Source organism: Monodelphis domestica, chromosome 1, assembly GCF_027887165.1.
Source record: "Monodelphis domestica isolate mMonDom1 chromosome 1, mMonDom1.pri, whole genome shotgun sequence".
Classification (NCBI taxonomy): Eukaryota; Metazoa; Chordata; class Mammalia; order Didelphimorphia; family Didelphidae; genus Monodelphis; species Monodelphis domestica.
The window spans coordinates 351,883,475-351,908,081 of record NC_077227.1 but is presented as its reverse complement, the minus strand read 5'-3'; the positions used below and the strand labels follow the sequence as shown (position 1 = coordinate 351,908,081).

The 24,607-nt window shown below is 39.8% G+C and overlaps 2 protein-coding genes across 2 annotated transcripts in view; one reads left to right on the top strand and one right to left on the bottom strand.

The window, feature by feature from the left end:
• The window catches only part of GM2A (ganglioside GM2 activator), a 50,793-nt gene extending 38,879 nt beyond the window's left edge, over positions 1-11,914 (bottom strand). Inside the window, exon 1 of the mRNA XM_007473901.3 lies at positions 11,775-11,914. The gene's annotated coding sequence lies outside the window, so the exon portion shown is untranslated. The remainder of the gene's footprint in view (positions 1-11,774) is intronic.
• The window catches only part of CCDC69 (coiled-coil domain containing 69), a 34,498-nt gene continuing 21,771 nt past the window's right edge, over positions 11,881-24,607 (top strand). The window contains exons 1-2 of the mRNA XM_007473900.3: positions 11,881-12,018; positions 21,899-21,968. Coding sequence (XP_007473962.1) covers positions 11,971-12,018; positions 21,899-21,968 — 118 coding nt within the window. The 5' untranslated portion in view covers positions 11,881-11,970. The remainder of the gene's footprint in view (positions 12,019-21,898; positions 21,969-24,607) is intronic.

Below are 24,607 nucleotides of genomic sequence, written 5' to 3'. Positions count from 1 at the left end.
GAGACCCAGCAAGACATGATGACTTCTCCAAAATCAAGAGAATTAGAATTTAAACCCAAAATGTCTAGTTCCAAATCCAGGGATTAATATTTAGGTTAAGGCTAAGCAGGTGACTAGCTAAATGATATTATTTGAGATGGAAAGGAGTGAAACCAATTTTTTTTCTAATTTCTAGGGATTACTAAGTAGCTCAGGGGACAGAGCCAGGCCTGGAGATGGGAGGTCCTGGGTTCAAATGTAACCTTAGATATTTACTAGCTGTATGGCCCTGGACAAGTCACTTGACTTCCTATTGCCTAGCCCTTACCATTCTTCTGCCTTAAAACCCATTAGTTGTATTTTGCTTTTTTTTTTTAATCCTTACCTTCCATCTTAGAATCAATACTGTGAATTGGCTCCAAGGCTGAAGAATGGTAAGGGCTAGGCAATGGGGGTCAAGTGACTTGCCCAGGGTCACACAACTGGGAAGTGTCTGAGGTCAAATTTGAACCTAGGACCTCCCATCTCTAAACCTGACTCTCAATCCACTGAGCCACCTATCTACCCCCAAAAGCAATTAGTTCTAAGATAGGAGGCAAGGGTTTTAGAAAAAACAATTTCCACTCACATAAAATGTCCATTATTAAAGTCATCTCTTGGTTTAAAGCCAAGTGGCCCTAAAAAAATTCCCCATATGACCAAAGTGTTATATCAGTCATTAATAGTTAAGTAATAATTAGTGACATTGGAATGGGGAAATTCCTGGCTACTGGAAGCCAGTAGGAGGTGTCTGGAAGTGTGGGGAAGAGCCCAGGGCTTGGTAAGGGCGTACTGCATACCCCAATTCCTACCCAAATGTGTCGCTGGCTGCCACAACTGGAAAGATTTACACTTTTCCAGGTACATTGAGAACACAAGTCCACACTTGCTCTGTCCCTTTAAGAAAAAAGGTGGGGTGGGGTGAGGGAAATAGTTTCAGGCAGTCTGGAGCCAATCCAAAGCCCGATTTAAAAGGTAGTAGGACTGAATTTTCGAAACAAACGTGTTATAACCTAAGGCATTGGTAACCACAACACTGCCGGCTGCTGGCTGTCTCTGAGTCAGAGAGCAAAGGAAGCTGCTCCCCAGCTTCTGCCCTATCAACTCTGAGACCGCAGTCATCGCTGTTATCGTATTACACCAGCTGATGGGTCAGACTAGGGCTGGAAACCAGACTTTCTTCTGACCCGTGTGGAGTAGACTGCCCTGTCAAATGGGACGAGTGTGGTCAGGTCCATCCACCAGAGGAGCTCACAGGACTTAGACCCAGAAGAAACGATAGAACACGGAGAGAACATATAGAAAATATCACCACATCAAATGCTAGATTAGATATCATCTAATCCACCTCGCTCATTTTACAGATGGGAAAACTGAGGCCCAGACAAGGGAAGTGATTTGCCCAAGGTCACTCAATTATTAGAGAAAATCAGGGGCTGTACCTGACCTCCAAGACACTCAACTGTCCATGCTGCCTTTTAAGATCACTTAAAATTCACAGTTCCTTAAATTATTAAGTTTAGACTGTCCTCACTCAACCTTAGGTTTGCTGCATCCTCTGCCAGAGTTCTTCTGAAGCCCTGGAAGTTGTTTTTTTTTTCCCCTTCTACCTCTTGGGCATAAAAATCCAAAGCTTCTCAGAATTGGAGCAGAAACAGAGGCAAGAATGAATGAGTGAGTGGAGTGAGTGAATGAAAAACTTTTATGATGGGAACACAAATAAAAAAGCAGGGCAATCCCTGATCTCAAGAAATTCACTTTCTAAAAATAAAAATTAAATTTAAAAAGAAATTCACTTCCTAATGGAGAAAAACACCCACAGGAGGGCAGGGAGTTAAATTCCAGTAAGTCGCAAAGATGGTATGTAGAATTATAGAGTAGTTAATTAACAGAACTTTTCCAGAGGCAGTGGTAGTGTCAATTGGGCTACAATTCTCAAAGAGACAAATGAAAAGAGGAAAGAAGGAAAAAATGACTGGAGTAAAGGGGAGCTTCCAGGAAGGCACTAACCTGAAGTTATGTCATTCCTCAGTGACAATTTTTTAATATAGGGGTTTTTTAATATTCTGTTTTCATATTGCCAAAATTCTCACAATTATCCTTCTTCCTCCCAGAGAATCATCCCATGTAACAAATAGTATTTTAAAAATAACTCACAAAACTAAATAATCCATTGGAAAAAAATTTAAATATGGACAACGTTCCACATACAGACCTCTCAAATCTGCAGAGGAGTGGAGTAGGAATATCTTCTCATGCATCTTCTTTGGGACCCTGCTTCTATGTAATTTTGCAACATTTAGTTTTGATTATTTGTTCTTTCTGTTCACATGGTTGTAGTTATTATATATATGTATATTGTTTTCACACTATATTAGTTCATGTAAGTAGGAAGTATGGAAACCTGTTTCTCTGTATTCATCATATTCTTCATTTCTTTCAGTACAGTGATACTCTATTATATCCATATACCACAATTTAGCTATTTCCCCAAGGAAGGAACATTCCAGTTTTTTTCTACTTATAAAAAATGCTACCTAATAAAAGAATTTCTGGGTTAGTCACTTTATTTGCACAACTCTAAATTACTTTCTGAAATTGTTGTCCTGATTTGCAGTTCCACCATCATTATACCAGTGTGCCTTTGTTTCTATAAGTATAGGAGCAATTTAAAGAGACTATGTGTGCTATGCATATATCCCAAGGAGATCAGTGACAAAGAAAGGCCCTTATATACACCAAAATATTTATAATCGCACTTCTTGTTGTAACAAAGATAAATGCAAATGTCCATTGATTGAGGAATGACTAAACACATTGTGGTATTTGAATAAAATAAAATACTATTGTCCCATAAGAAACAATGACTCTGGTGATTACAAAGAAACATGCTAAATTTTAAGGGATTGCTGCAAAAGTAAAGTAAGTAGAATGAAGGAAAAAATTATTATTTAATAACTACATCAACAGAAACAGAAAGAATCAGAAAAGCAATATAAGAATGTTGCAAAATTATGATGGCCCCCCAAAAATAGATATTAGAAGATACTTCCTGGTTTCCTTGCAGATGTATTATGAGCATGGCATACTACAAATAATATCAGACTTTTTCAATATCTTAGTTTTGGGCATAGCTGGGTGGCTAAGTAGATTGAGAGCCAGGCCTAGAGATGGGAGGTCCTAGGTTCAAATTTAACCTCAGACACTTCCTAGTTGTGTGGCCCTTGAACAAGTGTGGCCCTTAACCCCCATTGCCTAGCCTACTCTTCTGCCTTGAAACCAATACACAGTACTGATTCTAAGAAAAATCTTAATTTTGCTGAATTTTCATTCCTTTCAAAAAATGATTATAAGAGGGTGCTGAAGGAGGAAGTTAGGGAAAGGATACTATTGAAAGTGGGGGACACTTTTTTAGGAGATAAGAATAATTTTTAAAAATAAATTAGAAGAGAAATTAGTAATCTCTGTGAAGTCTAATATCTAAGATACATAAGGGAATTGCTACAATATATAAGTACAATATTCTTAAATAAATAGGCAATTGCATTCAAAAGAGGGGTTATATAGTGGAATTGTTTGTCAGCTCTAGGGGGGGTAGAAAGAGAAGAAGAGAATATGAACCATGTAACCATGGAAAATATTTTTAAATAATTTTTTAAAGAGGGGTTATAGATGTGTAGACCCTGTGAGTAGAATTATGAATTGGTCTGACCATTCTGATAAACAATTAGGAACTATATTTTTAAAAATCATTAAATTGTTCATGACCTTAGTTGGACCCCCTTAATTCTAGTTCTTTCCCTCTATTAATTATTCCTAATTTGTCCAGTTTATAACTTATACATACATAATTGTTTACATGTCATCATTTCCATTAGTGCTTTCTAAGAGGTGGGATTGTCTTTTATCTCTCTTTGCGTCTTTGCCTGGAACAGTGCCTGGTACATAGTAGGAACTTAATAAATGTTTATTGACTATAGACCTTTGGATAACACTCCTTGGTCTATTTATATCCCGAAGAGGTCAAAGAAAGAAGAAAATAACCCCTGCAGGAAAGGCAGAGACAGGGAGAGAGACAGAGAGAGATTTATATCATAAATTTTTGTGGCAATGAAAAACTAGAAATCACATCAGCACCTATCAACTGGAAATGACTGAACAGATTGTAGTATATGGATGTAATAGAACACTGTCTTACTATTAGAAAAAAAAATTCAGAGTGCTTTGAAAGACTGAAAATTGATGCAGAGTAAAATGAGCTGAATCAGGAGAACAATTTTTAATCATAACACTGTAAATAAATAGTATTAGATTATTGTAATTTAATGGGAAAAGTTTTTTTTTAATTCAGAACTCTAATTAATGAATATAGTAATTTATCATGATTTTGGAAGACTGATAATGATGAAGCCTGTCTCCTACCTACTACCAGAGAGGTGACTGACTACTGGTATAGGATGAAACATATGTTTTCTTTTTAAAAGAAATATTTTAATATGAACCTGACACTGACAATTTTCAACAAATGTGAATATTTTCACATCCAAAATCATAACAAAAGTGCTGCTTTTTTGTACTCAAAATCATTGACTAATCATGTCCTTTGACCCTTTATCTACTGAATAAGGGTATGATCAACATTTTTTTAAGCCCTTACCTTCCGTCTTAGAATCAATTCTAAGTATTGGTTCCAAGGCAGAAGAGTGGTAAAGGCTAGGCAATGGGGGTTAAGTGACTTGCCCAGGGTCACACAGCTAGGAAGTGTCTGAGGCTAGATTTGAACCCAAGACTTCTGGTCTCTGGGCCTGACTCTCAATCCACTGAACCACCCAACTGTCACCCATAATCTACATTTTAAAAAATAATCAATGTGTTCTTTTTTTTTTTTTGCTTGCTTCTATGGGAAAAGATAGGAGTGGTGAGGTAGATCAATTAGTGGAATGTGATAGAAATGAAAAAAGGTTAGAAAAGAGCATAAATAAAACAAAATATGAAGAACCAAATCCATGTTTGATTTAATATGTACTTTTAAAGACTATGTAATAGAAGTTCCAAATTTCATATAAAATCTTTTTTTGTTATTGTTTGAGTACTGGAATGTTTGTGTTTGTTGGTGCTTGGTAGGTTCATTGTGAAAAAGAAAAATAAGTTAGTGTTGGCAGGACAAAAATCATTTGGAGAAAATTAGATGCTTTCCATATATGATGTCAAAAGGATTGCTTATAGCCTTGTTGTGAAGATCAAATGAGATAAAATATGTAAGAAGCTTTGCAAAACTTAAAATGCTAGATAAATGCTGGTCAGCATCATCATCACCATCAATCTTGCTTAGAAAACTGCTAAATGTAAAAAGCCTCATTTGAAAGTAGAAACATTGGTTCTACATGCAGTTATTGGTATGATTGAAATAATTCAAGTTGAATCATAATCAAAGCAGTTTCAAATTATTTCAAGGTATGGTAATTATACTTGGATCAGAGGATGATAAATTTAGAGTTGGAAGGTAGCTTAGAAGTCTTTTAGACCAATCTCCTCATCTTACATTGGAGGAAACTGAGGTCTAGGATGTTTACACATACAAATATTATAGTAGGAAAGAGTTATCTACATAATAACTAAAATAATCATATAACATATACATAGTTACATCTAATTGTAATTATATTGTAGCTAATACTTATATAGTATCTAATGTTTATTGCTGTTCATCATTCCTTTTTGAAGAGAACCAATTTTGATATCACAGGGTAGTGTCTTGACTTGTGCCTAGATTGGATTTAAGTGAAGCAGAGTTGCACCAAGTTGTCAGCCTCACTCTGTTTCAGTCATCAAAGTCCAGTGGCAGGATAAAAGTCAGAATAACTAGCAGTGGACTGGCACACAATGGATGATGTTAGCTTCTTTGATGTCTAACCAAGCTCGAAGTGCTCCACAGCACCTTCTTCTGCTACCTTCCTGGCCATTGGAACAAATCATTCTCATCTGCCCAGGTCTTCACATCCCTGGAATAGACATCCCCTTAACTCATCAATGGATCTGAGAACTGTCAGACTCTCTCAACCTGGGTTAGCCCCTCTGCTGAGAGTTTACTAAGGCGTGGCTGCTGTGCTGTTACAGCTTCTCAGAGCCTCAGGTGAGAACTGGGTAGGAAGTGGATGTTAAAGAAGGAAAGTAGCCCTGAAAGGGACTCAACAAGCCATTAGAGCAGAGGCACTAGTCTTCTCTGCACATCCCATCCACTTTAATGTTTATAATATGCTGTGAATATGCCATCTTATTCGATCTTTACAACAATACCAAGACACACGTGCTATTATTCATCTTATTTTACAGATGTGTAGATAGAAACCGCTCCCTAAGTTTGTCCTATCCTGCATCCCATTTTACATGCATGCGTACTTTGTGTGATGGAGGGGGACAGAAGTAAAAAAGGTGTGATGCATGAGGGGTGGTCTCTCTCTTTGGGTTGGCATGGCAGTGAAGATAATGGAAGATGGTCTAGAGTGGGAGCTCAGGTGCCTGCTGTGTGCTTGAGAGTTTATGCTTTGGCAGCTTGATAGACTTCCTGATTTGGTTAAAGGTATTATTTTAGAGAAGTGACATTTTCTGTCTCCTTCCTATATTTACCTCTTTTTGCTTTATCTCCATTTTTACTAAAACTTAATTGTTAAGAGCTACTAACAGATCCCTGACTTGAGAGTTAATCTTATAAACAGCAACCACACTTTTAAAAAAATAATATTACATTTAATATTTTATTTTCATTATTACACAGATGAGGTACCTGGGGCTGAGAGGGAATAACTGACTTGCCCAGTGTCACAGAGCTAAGTATCTGAGGCAGGATTTGAACTCTTCTCCCTGACTTCAGATCCAGTGCTCCACCACCAGCTAAAGGCTCCTTATATCTTATAGGCCTTTGTGATTAGTTCATTGAGAAACAAACATCTTTCTATTTTGCATTGCAAATGGATAAAGTAGCAGATTATTAAAGATATTATTTTAATTGCATGTGTACAATATGCTGAGGGCAGCTAGGTAGTACAATGCATAGAGTGCCAGGTCTGGAGTCAAGAAGATTCATCTTCTTGAGTTCAAATCTGGTCTCAGACATTTCCAGGCTGTGGGACCCATAATCAAGTCATTTAACTCCATTTGCCTCAGCTTCCTCATCTGTAAAATGAGCTGGAAGAGGAAATGGCAAACCACTTCAGTATCTTTGCAAGAAAACCCCAAATGGGGTAATGGAGAGTTGGACACAACTGAAATGACGGGACAACAACAGGAACAAAACAATATGTTGAAATTGATGCAAACCTCTTAGTGGTAATTTGCATCAAGAGAACTTTGCAGTTCTTTGTAAAAATTTTGGATTTTTAATGGAAATGACAATATGACCATTATATTTTACTTTTCAGCTCAATGGCTATCGAGACAAAAGCACTAGTTAAGTGTGGCCCCTTGTGCAATTTTAAAACAGTCCATGTTTCACAATCACTTATATCAAAAAATATATGTGAAAAGTTACAAATAGTTTTTCAAGGTTTTTTTTAACTTAAAAAAAGAGTCCACTCAAAGGAAGACTTTGCAAAATTGGGCAATGACATGAACATAGGCTGTGTCTATGTTGGTGTTAAATGCGGTATTCTGAATAAATCAATGAAAAATTCCCAAATTCATAAACACCTGAATTTAAGAAAAAATTAGAACTGTAATGAATTTACAAAATAACATTTTGATATGCCTTCTGATTAAAAAAAATTAGCTCCACAATGAAAGAGAAGGAAGTATATACTTGATTATCAGTTGCTGAACCAATCTGCAGAAGCAACTCTCATTTTTTAAAAAACCCTTACACTTTAGTGTAAGTTCTGAGACAGAACTGCAGTAAGTGCTAGGCAATCAGGGTTAACTGACTTGTCCAGGGTCACACAACTAATGTTTGAAGCCAGATTTGAACGTAGGTCTTCCCGACTCCAAAGTCTTGCATTCCTAATAGTGTGCCACCTAGCTGCCCTTCCCCTATTTTAAAGACCTAAATATTTCTAAATAAGGATGGAAAGGAACCCATTTGCCATGGACTAATGTTTTGGTACTACTCTAGCTAAATAAAAATACATTAATAAACTTATCTATCATGGTACGTTATTGAAACAAGTATTTGGACCTGAAAACCTTAGAATGTTTTAGATTTATGCCAAAAAAGTCCATCCATCATAAAAATGGTCATTTATTAAGTTATAAATCTGAAAATTACAGACATTTTAAAATAAGTATTACTTTGTTGAGTAAAATTTGTTATGAAACTAATAAAATCTTAATTTATTTTAATAAAATATGAGCCAAGAAAATGACTTGTAGATTTTTTTATGAAAAGTGGAGGTTACAACAATTTTTTGTTAACAAAATGTTAACATAAAGTTTGGGAAGCAATTCCTGACACATATACCACACATACTACTCCATACCTTTCTTTCTCCTTTTTTCTTTTTTTTTTTTAACTATTACTTTCTGTCTTAGTAACAACTTTAAGGCAGAAAAGGTTAAGCAACTTGCCCAGGACCACACAGTTAGGATGTTTCTGAAGTCAAACTTGAACCCAGGTCCTTCAGACTCCAGGTCTGGTGCTTTAGCCACTGTACGACCTAGTCATCCCACTTCAAGCCTTTCTTTGCTCAGGCTGCTGCTTGCCTACTACTCTCTAGCTGGGTGACCCTAGTCAAGTCACTTAACCTCTCAGTGCCTCAATTATCTCATCTGCAAAATGGTGATAATATAGAAATCATTATTAGACTGTGAACTCCTTAAGAGCAGGAACTGCCTTTTTACCTTTCTTGAATCCCCAGCCCTTAGCACAGTGCTTAATAAATGTTTATTGATGGACTAAATAACTTCCAGGGTTATTGATGGGAACAAGTGAATTAATATATGTAAATCACTTTGGAAAACTTAAGGCACTAAATAAATGCTATAATATTATTCTTATTATGTCCTTCATTAACTCTAACTCACCTCTTCCTGCAACCACTCTGATTAACTCAGTCTAATTTCTCCCTTACTTGATCTCTGCTTGTTGCAATAGCCAATCTCTCATAACTAAGAACTAGATTAAGTACCAATATAGATGGTATTTTTATGAATTTTTAAAATTATTATTTTAACATGTCAAGGTTTCAACCATTTACCAGTGAGTATGCCAACCCCTCCACAGCTTTATGGGGGTGGGAAAGTTTCTAGAGGACTAGATATTGAGTTCTTACCAATCGTGTCAGCATGATTCCAGGGCAGGAGTTCTGAAATTGAATGCCTTAGTTCTGTCAGATAATTTATAGCATCTCTGTGTAAGATCTCAAAGCACTTAACCAGCACATACCATTGGGGGGCGGGGAGGGAATCAGACTCTTGGATCTTGTTTCCTGTAGAGGTTAAAAGGCAACTGAATGAAAAACTTCCTGAGACTCGGAGAAGCCAAGAATAGACTTTCTCATTCCACCAATCAATAAACTACCTGCTGGATTATTTATCCTTCCCCACTGAGCTAGTCATGAACCCTAGTTCTGGACATCCACATTTCAGGGAATCCAAAAGACCCCAGCTAGGACAGATTGTGATGAGGTTGGGTGTTTTGAGTCCCTCCTAGCCTTGTCCCATGGATACAGAAAGTAGTTTCACTATTGATGTTGATACTAGCTGGTGAGATATATAGTCATTTATAGTCTTAAGGTACTTTCACAAACATTTCATTTGAATCTCACATTAATCACTTCTACCCCATTTTTCAGTACTTAAAGGATTTATATGACTTCTTAAGTCTTCTTTTTCCTCTCCTACTAGGTAATTCTTCTCTATATATTTCTTTAAATACTTCCTAGAGCGATGATGGAGAACCCTTTAGAGATTTCATGCTGTGCCTTGGCCCCCCAGAGACCCTGTGCCCTGTGTGCCCTGTGGCCTGCCCCTAGCCCCAGAGAGGGGAAGATGTGTTCCCATTGGGCTACTGGGCAAAAGGGGGTGAAGTGAAAAAATGTCTTTAGTATGGTGGAGAAGGGAAAGGGGACAGCTTCCCCGAGTTCCTCTGCCTTTTTGTAATGAACTCTAGTGGGCATGTCCTCAGAGAGGGCTCAAGGTGCCCTTTTTGGCACATGCCACACAGGTTTACCATCATGGTCCTAGAGCATCTAGTTAGCATGCTAGAGGCCCTCCTATGGTTCTTTTTTTTTTTTTAATTCTTACCTTCTGTCTTAGAATAAATACTAAGTATTGGTTCTAAGGCAGAAGAGTGGTAAGAACTAGGTAAGTGGGTTAAGTTACTTGCCCAGGGTCACACAGCTAGGAAGTGTCTGAGGTCAGATTTGAACCTAGGACATCACATCTCCAAGTCTGCCTTTCTATTTACTGAGCCTCTTACCTGTCCCTCCTATGGTTCTTTTAATATTGTATAGACACCACATAGAAAGAACTGTGGGAGAAGAAATGTAAAAGAAAAACATGATTTATTATTTGTTTATATGGGTATAGGATTTGGGGTTTTGGTTTTTAAAAGATTATTGCAAAAATGAATAACATGGAAGTAGACATTGAGTGATAATACATGTATAACCCAGTGGAATTGCTTGTTGGCTCTGGGAGGGGGGAGGGAAAGGGGGAGGAAAAGAGCATGAATTAGGTAACCATGGGAAAAAATACTTAAAAATAAATAAAAATATATTGTGTAGATACCAACACAATTCAGGTCACATTTATTATCTCTCTTCCCTAGCCACCTTCCTTTCCAGTCACATTATCTGGATGATTCTGTGTCTCCAATGCAACTCATGATGGCTAACATGCTGATGCTCACCAAACCTTGAGACACCTGAAATATGGTCTCCCATGATTTTCAGTCATGGAGCAACACCAAACAAATACTGATGTAAAACAGGCAGAAAACAACAACAACCAAATGCAAGCCTTTGAAACATCTTATAGAATCAGTTCTGGGGTGAAGGGCTTTGCCCAAATTCATACAATCTGTCAGGGTGAGAATGTCAGATATATGGGCTCCTAGTTCCTGTCCCTTTCTACTATACTATGGCTAAACGATTTCCAACTTTTTTTTAGCTCTCCTAACTTCTGGTTTCCCATACCTCAGAGGGATTATCTAGCTGGCATAGCAGACAGAGTTTTGGGCCTGACATCAGAAAGATCTGAATTCAGATCCAGCTTCAGGTATAGGTAGCCATAACTTCTACCTGTCTCAGTTTCCTCAAGTGTAAAATGGGGATAATATTAGCACCTATTTCCCAAGGTTGTTGAGAGGATCAATATTTATAAAGCACGTGGTACACAGTAGATGCCTAATAAATGCTCATTTCCTTCCTTTCATTATTCAGTATGAAAGGAAATAAATTCTGCTTATCACACACACAATAAAGAATATGATAAAATAGAGAGATTAAATAATTTTTCCCCAAAAACTCCTCCACTGGGTGTTTAACAACTTTTAAAAGTATCATAAAGTTGTTTAAATGTTTAGAGTCACTTAAATTAATGTGACCTCCCAGAAACACACATACCCCAGTTTAGGAACCCCTGGCATCCTTTTGCAAACTAGAAATGACTTCACTAACAAAAAATGTAAAGTCCCTCAACTGGGAACCCTATGGGTCTGATGCCCCCAAAACTCAGGAATCCCAAAGGCAAAGTCGGCTCCTTTTCCAGGCTAGCTGGATCTAGCAGCAAAATATCACCTGCCTCAGGCACCAGGCACGACTCACTTTCTCGAGGCCCTTCTCTTTGGACATTTACGGCATCCACTGCCAGTGAGTAAGTTCAAGTCGGTCGCTTTCTGGTTCTGTTTCGGGGTCTTAGAGGCAGCCCGGGAGTCCAGCAAGGAGAATCTGATCTCCTCCTACCCTAGCCTTCTTGCCTGGAGTTTGGAGACTTTTCCCGGGAGACCCTCCCAGGAGGAGGATGGGCGGCAGAGGCAGCAAATTAAACTGCTACAAATCCCCCAACAAGGTAAAGAAAACAGCGCTCAAGTTTGGTCCTCAGAAGTGCTGCCTTTGACTTTGACTTTGGCTCTGCCAGCAGAGACTGATGGGTTCAGGTCCACCGGGGTCCTGGGGCAGGGTGGGGAGGGTATTCGGGGAAATTCTGCTTCTGCTCTGTGCCCCCAAGCCCAGCTGATCTCCAGCTGGCCCCGGTCCACCAGACACCGGTCTGTGTTGTTAAGATTAACATGGAATCAGCCTGCGGAGGAGGCGGCAGCTCTCTCTGTGCGTGGGCTCGCCTAGCACCAGCCCTGCCCCGGGATGGAGCTATCCCTGTACATTTTAGTCCAGCCGAGCCCAGCCCACCCCAGGAGTTCGCTAGCTGAGCCCCAGGGTCAGGGCTGGCTGCCGAGGCCGAGAGTAGTGTGTGGGAGGACTATTGAGATTAGAACGGCTCGGGGCACATTTGGTAAAATGGGGCCCAGGAGGGGTGGGGGCTATATCCTAGAGGAGCAGGGGATCTGAGATGGAGTAGCCAGAACTCCATGACTGAACCCTACCTCCTCCCGTCCTCCTTCAGGTCCCTGAAATCTGGGGCTCACTGGGGATTGATTCCTAGGAGGGAGCCCCTTTTTCCTCTGGTCTTGCTGAGCTCCTGGGTCAAGAGTGGGGGTGGAGGGAAGAGGTAGTTACTACTGGGACTCTCAAGTTACTTTGGTATGGGGCCACCTGCCCCTCTGGAGCAGAGTCATAGAATATCAGCACTCAAGGGCCCTTATAACATAGACTATGTGAGCTGCAAGGGCCCTTAGAGGTCGTCTTGTCTGACCCCCTCATTTTACACATAAAGTCTGTCAGAATTGGAGGGAACCTTAGCACAGAGAACAAGCTGGATGTTAAGAAAGGATCTTGTAGTCATCTGGTCCAGTATCCTCATGTTATACATACTTATTAGTTGTGTGACCTTGGACCCCTTTTCAGGCCTCAGTTTCCTCATCTGTAAAATATTGAAAGTTCTGATAAATTTCTTTTGCCCTGAATTGGTTGGGTAATTCCTTGAAAGGTGTTCCTGTAGTTGCTCAGATAAACCAATCTCAGTATATAGTATTATAGCACATCCATCTGCTTTAGGGGCACTTTTCTCCCTTGTTTCAGTACTCACACCTGTCTGTTTGCAGAAATGGGATGCTAGGAAAAGAGAGATGCTCTCTCAGACTAAGCCTCCAGGATGGAGTCAAGAAATGGTAGTTGCCTCTCCTTGGTGTTTCTGACAGAGTGGACCCCCAGAGTGCTGCCCCAAAAGGGGCAGCAGTTTATGAAGATGATCATTCACTGAAAGAGCATTTAATAAGCATCTTAAGTCCCTATGCAGGGTACTCAAAGGATATGTGAAAGATCCATTGACTTCCTGGTTAGGAGCTCCCTCTCACCAACAAACACTATGATTTAGTTTTTACGTCTTAAGGAGTTTCCTGAGGTGGAGAGAATTGAATGACTTGCCCATAAGGAACCAAGGCAGGACTTTAACCCAGGTCTTTCTGACTCTAGGGCCTGTATTCTACCCGCTACCTCTGTTCCTGAGAGGACAGAAGTAGATAAGGCACAACCTTTGTCTTCAATGAGTTCATAACATAAAAACTATGGGGGAAATAGGATGCAGGCACAGATATTTTTAATATAAAGTAGAGAGTGATCAGTGCCTAAGAGGAATGCTATGAGATCAGATGAGAGAGACATTACTACTGACTAGGGAAGACTTCCTGGAGGAGGTAACATTTGAAGGTCTTGAGTGACGTCAGCAAGCAAAAATGAGAATGGATTAGCAAAGGCATGGGGGATAATGAGAGGAGAGTGCAGATGCTGGAAAGAGGGGAATGGGGGATGATGAGCTGTTTCAATGACACTGGACCTAGAGCATGGGAGTGAGTGCCATGCTTTGTATTCAGTGGGCACTTTGTAAATGTTAATAGATTTGAAGAAGACTAGAAAGGTCGAGTGGCACTAAGTTTCCTAAATTCTACCTAAGTTGTTTGTATTTTATTTAATAGAAAATGGAGAACCCCTGAAAATATTTGAGGAGGAAAATGATGTGATCAGGACATGGTATTAGACAAATTATTCTTCCAGTGTTGAGATGGATTGGAGAGGGAAAGACTGGGAGCAAGAAGACCAGCAAGGTAGGCTTTCTCAGTTTAGGAGCACACATGGCCAATCCTAGAATTCTGCCCTGGAGAATGGTCAGGCTGATATGGAGAACACAGTTTCTTCCCTCCTCATTCCCTCAGCCAGGGAACTGACTAGACCCTCTTACCCAAGAAGCTATTTGGGTAATCACTGATTACAAAGCCTTTTGGCACAGACATCCTCACTCATCTTGGCTCCAAATGAGTATTCTGGTGTTTCTCCCCTGCCCACACTGAACTGTTAGTGCCCAGCCCGTGCCCTTACATGGCAGGATGGACTGGTTTCTTTTCTGTTGTTTAAAGTTCAATCTGTCTCCTATCTCACCAATGCTGAGCAAAGTTCTTCCGCCAGGTGCCAACCCTTGGCTGGCAGCCTGAGCTCCTGAGACAGTTCGCTTTGGCACCTGCCCCTACCCAAACAGAAGCCAGCTCGAAGAGACCTAGGAGGCCCTGTTGTTCCCTAGAATCTGGCCAATGGTCACTGAGGATGGGAGGAGAGGAAACTAGTTGAAATTACAGGAGGAGGGACTGACGGTCTAGAAACCGATAATGAAACCTCATAGAGTTATTGTAAGGAGAGCAGTTAGTAAACAGAAAAGTACTATGGAAATGTGAACTGCTATCACTATTTAAAGGTAATAACAATTGTGAACAAGGCACAATGGATAGAGTTGGCCTGGAAGTCAGAAATATCTGTTGTTACCTTCTAACAGTTACTGGCTTTGTGATCATGGAGAAGATCCCAGTGCCCCCAGGAAGCCCTTTAAAGCTAAATTACAGAGCAGAGGTGCCTCCACATTGGCAGAGGGAATTGCCTAACAGGGTTCCACAAACCAATGAAATCTCAAGTCTAGGCAAAATGGTTATTATCATTATCAATAATAGCATTTTAAAAGGCCATGATCACATGAATGTGGGCACTGCTTCACCTCATCATGCTTTTATAGACAATCTTCGTGAATTTGTGAGGAGCCAAATAATTTATCTGATGATAGACTGCTCTGCTCTTAACTGTAGGTTCACCCTTGGACATCCTATGGTGCAAGTACATTGTCTAGTCCATGTTAAAAGACTTTCTTGAGCTTAGATCTCATTTTCTATTGTCATTTTTCTCATAAAAGGTTTAATGGAGAAGGGTTGATATCAATACTAGTATTACTTATAATAATATTTAAAATTAGGAAAATTCTAAATAGCATGAGTTGGGGGTCAATAGTGTCAAACTATTCCCTACAAGTAACATATTGAGTTAGAAAACCACAAATTAACATTATCTGTGTTATAGTGTGAACAGCTATGTGGTGCAGTGGATATAGTGCCAGGCCTAAAGTCAAGAAGATTTATCTTTATGAGTTCAAATCTGGACTCAGACACTTAGTGAGTGACCCTGGCCAAATAATTTAACCCTATTTACTTCAGTTTCCTTATCTATAAAATAATCTGGAAAAGAAAATGGCAAACCACTCCTGTTTCCTTGCCAGGAAAACCCCAAATGGAATCATGAAGAATTGAACATGACTAAAATGACCGAACAGCAATAGCCATGTTGTATAGTAATTTTATTTCTTTTGTTAATTCTTTCTCAATTACATTTTAATCTTATTCTGACTGCTCTTGGGAGTTTTGCAGAGCCCTTGTGGCCACAGCAGTGAATCTGACACCACTAATATAAGGGTTATGCTTCTCAGAAATGGGAACCTGACCTCAATGACCTTTCCAGTACTAAAATATAGAATTCTAGGACTTGTTGGTATTCCAAATCCTTCTTTCACTGTCTTATACTTTGAGACCCCCAGAATGGATTGACTAGGAAGAACTCTTTTACTCTATGTTTGGAATGTATGAAAATCATTATCATCAAGCTATAAGGACCACTGTAAAACATATTCACTTAGAAAACCAAGTATTAATATTATCTATGTTCTATTGTATTTTTCTTTTGTTAAATGTTTTCCAATAACATTTTAGTCTGTTTCCAAGCCATGCTTGGAAGTATTAATAATGCTTTTAAATGATTAATTAATCATTAAATAAGTAATGACTAAAAATAAATAATAATTAACTTAAGAAGTATGTCATAAATACTATATATATGTATATATATATAGTGTGTGTGTTTGTGAGAGAGAGAAGGAGAGAGAGAGAGAGAGAGAGAGAGAGAGAGAGAGAGAGAGAGAGAGAGAGAGAGAGAGAGAGAGAGAGTTGTTAAACATTTGCCAGCATATCCCTGTCTAAGAGTTAGGTTAGAGATTAAATGACTTAACCAAGGTCACATTGTAATAAGCATTTGAGGGAGGATTTCAATTTACATTTTCTTGACTACAAGTCCAATGCTCTGTCTACTATGCCATCTAATTGCTCTTATCATGCTCCTACCATCCTTGTCATCTTCATCTCCCCCTGACGGCTGAGACTAGACAGGCAAGATTGAGGGTTGAAGATAGCTGATGAGCCATTGAGACATGATGTCTACATCTGGCAGGCAGCCTAAGGGGCTCTAGTCTTCAATTCCATTACATCCAGTCAGTCAAGACTTACCCAGATACCAGCTGGTTCCCAATTCAGCACATGCTGACTGAGAGATTTGACTAAGCTAATACACACTTAGAAGAGATTGATCACTCACCCTCCAGGCCAATACTTCTATTGTTAATAAACTTGCTTGTAGGAAGCAGCCATTAATAAAATATTGATAAGAGAAATCTTAGACTACTAGAGTAACAGAAAGGAAAGAGATGGGTCTGGTTATCCAGTCCAAATCCCTTGCCCAGTACAAGAACCCTTTCTATAGATAGATAAGTAGCATGATAATTGTGGTAATTGCCCTGGTTTGGAAAAGAGTGTCAAGACACAAGAATCCTAGTCCCAGTTCTAGAATTCACTGAGTTTGTGATCTTTGGCAAATTTCTCCAGGCCTCAGTAATTCTTTCAAATGATATAGTTGGGCTAGATGGTCTCCAAGACTTCTTCCAGGTCTAAATCCAAAGAAAGTGAGGAATTAAGGATTTCCAATCTGAAAAAGCTCAGTAGTTAGCTATTGCAACCTTTTTATAATCAGGGAGACTGAGGTCCAGAAATGGGGAAGGGATTTGCTCAAGATCACAGAACTAATATATGGCAGGAATTGGCTTTGAACCCAAGTTCTTGGGCTCCAAATCCAGGGCACTTTTTTCATGCAGTACTGCTTCTAATATGTAAAGGCAGAATATGATTCTCTGATCTTACTATCATTAGGTGGTTTTTTTTTTTAACTCTTACTTTCTGTCCTAGTAACAGTTTTAAGACAGAAGGACAAGGGAAGTGACTGAGATTGGATTTGAACTCATATCCTCCTAACTCTGGGCCTGGGACTCTCCACTGAACCATCTAGCTTGGCATTTAAGTATTGACCTCCTATGGTCAATTCTAAGACATTTCTAGCTTTCTGGAGTGACAAGATGAGGCAGGGTTTGTCAAGGGGCAGATACCTTCCTTCCAAACCATCTTGGACTGCCTCTGGGAGACCAAATCGAAACTACAGAATATTTACCCACTCGCAGATCTAGTGGATAGCCATCACTTAAAGTGTCTGCAGGCGTTTAGGCATCTCCACAGAAGGAGGCCTGCCCCCAACAAGGGAAAGGTAGCATTGTTGGGAATTCAGGATTTAAACTAACCATTCCCACTCTCTGACCCATGGCATATTTGTGTTGGTGTATCTATCTTCCATAAGTGGCAGTAAAATTCTTTGAAATCTTTGAACTAGAAGAGTCCAACTACATATGTTACAGATTGGGAAACGGAGACCTATTTAGTATAGGGGAACTATGATTTTCCCTCTGAGTTTCTCTAATCTGGTTGTGCATACAATAATCTCTCTTTGGCTTTGGGTTTCCGTCCTGCCCTCCCCCCTCTTCCCCAAGAGGCCCCTTGGGCCTCCAACTTCCACCATCTCTTCCTGCCCCTCCCTGCCTCTCAGTGAATCAACTTGGTGTGTGGCAGCTTTCAGATCCTTTATCTCACTTCGTTGAGGACCTGTCCATAGAGGAGGCTGCCACTGGTATGGCCTTGGGGCAGAACCCATCCAGGACTAGGAATACATATTGGTCCTCTGCTTTTGGATACCAGCCAAACCTAACTGGAATGTGGAGGAATTTCAATTTGGAGTAAAATTAAGTCATCCCAGTTTTTAGCTCAGATCAGTTCCTTTTCTTTTCTTTTTTTTTTAAACCCTTACCTTCTGTCTTAGAATCAATATGGTGTATGAATTCCAAGACAGAAGAGCAGTAAGGGCTAGGCAATGGGGGTTAAGTGACTTGCCCAGGGTCACACAGCTAGGAAGTGTCTGAGTTCAAATTTTAACCTAGAACCTCCCATCTCTAGGCCTGGCTCCCTATCCCCTGAATCACCTAGCTTCCCCCTTCCTCCCCATCCCAAATCAATTTCTGATGCAATAATAATCAAGGCTCTTCTGAATATAGATGATCAGAGGTGGAAGGGACCTCAAAGGGGTAATAGAATCATAGAGTTGGAGCCCATAAGTCTCATAGATAGGATTTAAAGCCAACTCGTCCTGGCTTCAAATAGAGCTCTTTCTCCAGTATACACTGTGCCTCAATGTACCTGACCAGGGAGCTCATTCTATATCATTCTTGACAATTGATTATCCTGCCTCCAGTTTTAAGACTTCCAAGGATGAGGCACCAATTCGGGAGGGCAATTTGGATTATGCCCAAAGGACTATAAAACAATGCATACCCTTTCATCCAGTAATACCACTACTATATCTGTATCCTAGAGAGATCCAAAAATAAAGGGGGGGGGGATCTACTTGTACCAAGGATGGGAAACTTAATTAGTCTTGAGGCAACCCATTTCTATTTTGATACAACTCTTAAGTATTAGATAGATCATCATTCTATTGCTTTCTACAATGTTTCCATGACAGCCCTCAAGATCTTCTCTTTGTCTTCTCTTCCAATTCTCTGAAGCTCCTAGGGAAATGATGGGTCATAAAGGAGACTTCCTTTAGAGGCTTAGGACTTCCATACCACAGGACTATTCAGTGACTTCCTAATGACTTGATTAGAGAATTTCCCAATTACTCCCAGTGTTGGAATGGGGAAATTCCTCTAGGTGAATGGGGGGCACTTCTTGATTGCAGGGAGTCAAGGGCCCTCCAAGTGCTTGACTCATCTAGCCAAAAAGGAAGTGTCTTCGGTATCTCCAGATAGACTGTGAGTTCTTCTCACAGGGTAGGGAAGTGGCTTACACCGATCACCAGTCATCTACAAAGCCTCTTCTGTGGCCACCTGTGTGTTCAGTTATGCAGGAAGTAGGAAGACTGTGAGAACAGAGATGTGGGATGTGCCTCTTGTTTTGCAAGAGTCCATTATCACTGGAAAGCCAGGATAAAGACACTTACCACAATATAGAGGATGGTAACAGCATGAACAGAGGGGCAACTGGGTGGTACAGTAGATAGAGCTCTGAACTTGGAATCAGAAAGACTTATCTTCATGAGTTCAAATTTAGCCTCAAACATTTACCAGCTGGGTGACCCTGGACAAGTCACCAAACCGTGTTTCCCTAATTCCTCACCTATAAAATGAGTTGGAGGAGGAAATGGCAAACTACCCCCAAATCTTTGCCAACAAACCCCAAATTGGGTCCAGTCAGAAAGAGTTGAACCTGACTGAAACAACTAAACAACAACAATCACATGAGTAGCAATAAACATGAGTGTAGGGAGGGAACAGTATAAAAAGCCAGTCTTGCTTCTCTTTCTAAAGTCCATTTCTCTTCCTGACTCAGTAGGGCATCCTTTCTTCTCTCCACCTTAGCCTCAGTTACAGAAGAGGAAGCTTAATCAGATAGTAGTTAAAGGTGTAGAAGCTGGCTGACTATATGGTGGTACCCCAGATCCTATAAAGACTTAAATCTGATGAGAGGAGAGTCTCTTAAGTGAAGGAGGGAAAAGGGATATGCATTTATATACTGCCTTCTTTCTGTCAGAGGATAATGTTTTCTTATAATTATCATCTTATTTGATCTACACAACAACCCTGAGGCAGGTGCTATTTTACCCTCATTTTACAGTTGAGAAAACTAAGACAAATAGCATTTAAATCACTTATATAGGGTCACACAGCTTCTAATTGTCTCAAGCCAGATTTGAGGCAGGACTATTTAATCTCCATTTTACAGTTAAGGGGACTGAGGCAAATAACAGTTAAGTGACTTGCCTAAGGTCACACAGCTTCTAACTTCCTGATGCTCTAAGGTCTTCCTGACTTCCAGCCAGTGCTTTAGCCTCCCAAGGAGAGTGGGGAAAAAAGAGAGACAGCTCATACAGTCAGAGTACTGCATTTGTATCCACTTAATACCAAAAGACCTAGAGAGCTTATACCCACACCCACACCCACACAATGAAGGAGGACATAGACAAAGTCACAAAGGATGAGAAGATATTAATGGGTTGCAGTCTATACCATTGAGTATTATGGGTGAAGAGTGTAATTCTTAGAAATCCCAGTACATTCCCTAAAGGGAATTGGCTTTGAAAGTTTAGGCCAGAAAATAGAGACATTAATTCATTGCTGGTGGAGTTGTGAATTGATCCAACCATTCTGGAGGGCAATTTGGAACTATGCCCAAAGGGTGCTAAAAGACTGTCTGCCCTTTGATCCAGCCATAGCACTGCTGGGTTTGTACCCCAAAGAGATAATAAGGAAAAAGACATGTACAAGAATATTCATAGCTGTGCTCTTTGTGGTGGCAAAAAATTGGAAAATGAGGGGATGCCCTTCAATTGGGGAATGGCTGAACAAATTGTGGCATTTGTTGATGATGGAATACTATTGTGCTAAAAGGAATAATAAAGTGGAGGAATTCCATGGGAACTGGAACAACCTCCAGGAATTGATGCAGAGTGAGAGGAGCAGAACCAGGAGAACATTGTACACAGTGACTGATACACTGTGGCACAATCGAATGTAATGGACTTCTCTACTAGCATCAACACAATGATCCAGGACAATTCTGAGGGACTTATGAGAAAGAACACTATCCACATCCAGATAAAGAACTGTGGGAGTAGAAATGCAGAAGAAAAACAACTGCTTGGCCACATGGGTCGATGGGGATATGATTGGGGATGTAGATTCTAAATGATCACCCTAGTGCAAATATTAGTAACGTGGAGATAGGTCTTGATCGTTCGTAAAACTTTTGTAAAACTCAGTGGAGTTGTGCGTTGACAGTGGGAGGGGGTAAGAGGAGGGGAGAGAGGGAGCATGAATCATGTAACTGTGGAAATATATTCTAAATTAATTAAATCAATAAAAAATGTTAAGGCTGAAAAAAATAATAAAAAAAGAAAAAAAAGAAAGTTTAGGCCAGATTAGAGGAAAGGGTAGATTGAGAGATTTGGCAAATCTCTTTAAAGCTGGGGGTGAAGGAGAGACAGACAGGAATCTAGGAGAAAGGCCAGTTAGCTGAGGTATTCAAACACACTAACCAGGATTTTGCAATGAAAACACTTTTGGGGAAAGTAATCACTGCTAGCTGGTAATGGTGGAAAGAGCCAAGAGAAAATAGGATTCTCCCCATTCTAAGACTTTCCTTCCCCTAGCTTCCCTTTGAGAGTCAGCTGCCCTCTGGAGGATCCAATCTCTCATCCTCATCTGACTGCCATCATTTATGTTCATTGACAGCTGGTCCTAACATTACATTTGATTTCTTCAGAGGCACCAAGAGGAAGGGCAGCTACAAAGACCTGAGCCCATAGAGCTTGGGCCCCTGCAAGAAAGCAAAGGTGAGAAATTCTTTTAATGCCCTCCATCTCATGGGTGTCTAACTGGAAGAGAAACTATCTCCACAATGGAATAGCCCAATCCCCTTTGGTTGTAACTGGTCCATTTTATCTGTCCCCTAGAATTGATATCTGTCTCTCTCTGCTCCCTGGACCTTTGCAAAATTCTTGTTAGGTATGTTTGGATTAAGATTGTGTCTCTAGAGTCGGGTGTCAGATCATTCTCTGGTAGAGTATTGCCTCTGGCCTGGGACCCTGAGCCCATATCTGTGCAATAACCCAATTCCAGAAGATGTACCCAATGGGGTATCATCCAACCTGTGCTCCAAAACCTCGAGTAATTCCTCCTAAAGTAACAACTTCCACTATAAGATAATTGTAATTCTTAGGAAGCTTTCCTTTTCATCAAGATTAAATATGCCACTTTGCCTCTTTCGTCTCTTTATTTCCCTTTCTATCCCTTAGTTCTGCTCACTGGGCCCAAGCAAAGCAAACCAAATTTTTCTTCCACATAGCTCATGAAATATTCCAGCTGCTACTGTCTACCTTTTCCAGGAAAAACACCTATAGATCCTTCAGCTAGCCCTTATTAGATCATGCTCTTAAGATTTTTGAACAACCTTGTTGCCTTCCTCTGAACATTGTTTTTTTCTTCCTAGTTTTTTTTCCATTAACAAGGGTTATCTTCTCTCCCTCCCACTTCACCTCCAATGGAAAACAAAGCAAAAGTTTTTGGAAGAAGAAATCAAGGATATATATAGTCGTATGTAAAAATGTTCTGTCATTATTGATTAGAGAAATGTAAATCAAATAGCCAAACCAAACCAATTCCTGTACTGACTATGTTCACCACAAAGCCTGTTTCCTTCTCCATTTTGCATTTATCACTTCTTTGCTAGGAAGTGGGAAGCATGCTTCATCATCAATTTTTTGGAATCTTGGTTAGTGATTTCCTTGATCAGAGTTTGAAGTCTTTCAAAGTTGATTTATTTGACTTTATTTAGAGTATGGATGTTATCTTATTATTTTTTTCTCCTGCTCTTGCTCACTTTATTCTGTATCAGTTCATAGAAATCTTCCCAGATTTCCCTGGAACTATCCCCTTCATCGTTTCTTATAATACAATGGCATTCTATTATATTTATATACCAAAATTGTTTAGTTGGTCCCCAACTGATGAATACGTCCTTAGTTTCTAGCTCTTTGCCACTGTGAAAAGAACTACTAAAAATATTTTTTGTACTTTTGTCTCTGGCCACTTTCTAGTTTATCCATGTTCTTCCTAAAATATAGTCTTGGGCATACTAAATTAACTGTCATCTTGAGCAAATCCCTATTCCAGTCTGATCCCCAATTTCTTTATCTGTAAAATAAGTGTTGTCAAAGTGATCTCTAAGATACATTCCAATTATAACATTCTGTGATCTCTTTCAACTATAATATTATAGCATAAATCCCAACTTTGACTGCTGGTTGAGAGCTAGGCAGATTGTAGCAACATATGGGCCTTCTCTGGCAAGGGAAAGAAGAGTCCCTGGCTCTTGTCTCCAACTGACAGTTACCTGGGAAAAGAAAGCTTTCCCTCACCAGCCCACAGAGCAGGTTCCCCTTCCCTATGGGTCACTGGACCCAAAAGGAAGTCCTTCTCCATCCTAGCCCAAATCCCTGAAGTATTGACATTCTATGCCCCTAAAACCTATATAAGCTTTCTGTAAAAGAAAGCCCCTGTATTTCAAGAGCCTCACACAGGTCACATGAGAGAAGCAAAGGGCTTTATAAAGAGAGGCACAATTCTTCAAGTTAGGAAGACCATAGCAGCCCTTATTGGAAAGCATATGGTGGTATGATTTGAGAGTGGGTGAGATTGGGCTAAAATCTTTCCTCTGGACAGCTCACCCCCATGGGTGAAATCTCTGCATTGAAGCTGTTCCCTGGGAAGGACCATACTAAGCCTCTATCAACCACTAATACCTTAGTGAACAGGAATTCCACTGGCATTTTGCCCAAAGCTTCCTAGGCAAAAATAAGCCTAGAGAAGGGGAGGAGGTGGCTAGAGCACACTGGACCTCTAATCAAGGCAATCAAGCTATGAGGGAATATTGAGGGCTTTTCATCATTATGGCTTAATAATTAATTATTATATTCACATTATACAATCTATTATTTAACAAATATATTATCACATTATAATATATCATATATCATTTGATATGTTAATAATAATTCATTATTGTAGCTGAATACCAAAAGCAGTCATTGGTATAATGCATCTAGGTTTACAAAATGTTTTATGTACATTATATCATTTGATATTCACAGCAATATTGTTTAGGCAGATGATTCCCAGATCGATACATCCTGCCGTAAGGTCTTTTCTAATCTCCAGGCTCACATCATCAATTACCTTTTGGACATCTTGAACTAGACATTCTATGGGCATCTCAAACTCAACATGACCAAAACAGACCACTTTTCCTACAAACTTGCCCCACTTCCAAACTTTTTTATGTGTGTTGAGGACACCACCGTCTTCCCAGTCAATCGGGCTTGAAACCTCTGTGTCATCCCCAACTCTTTTCTCACACCCACTGCACATATATAATCTGTTACCAAATCTTACCATTTCTACCTTTATGCTAACT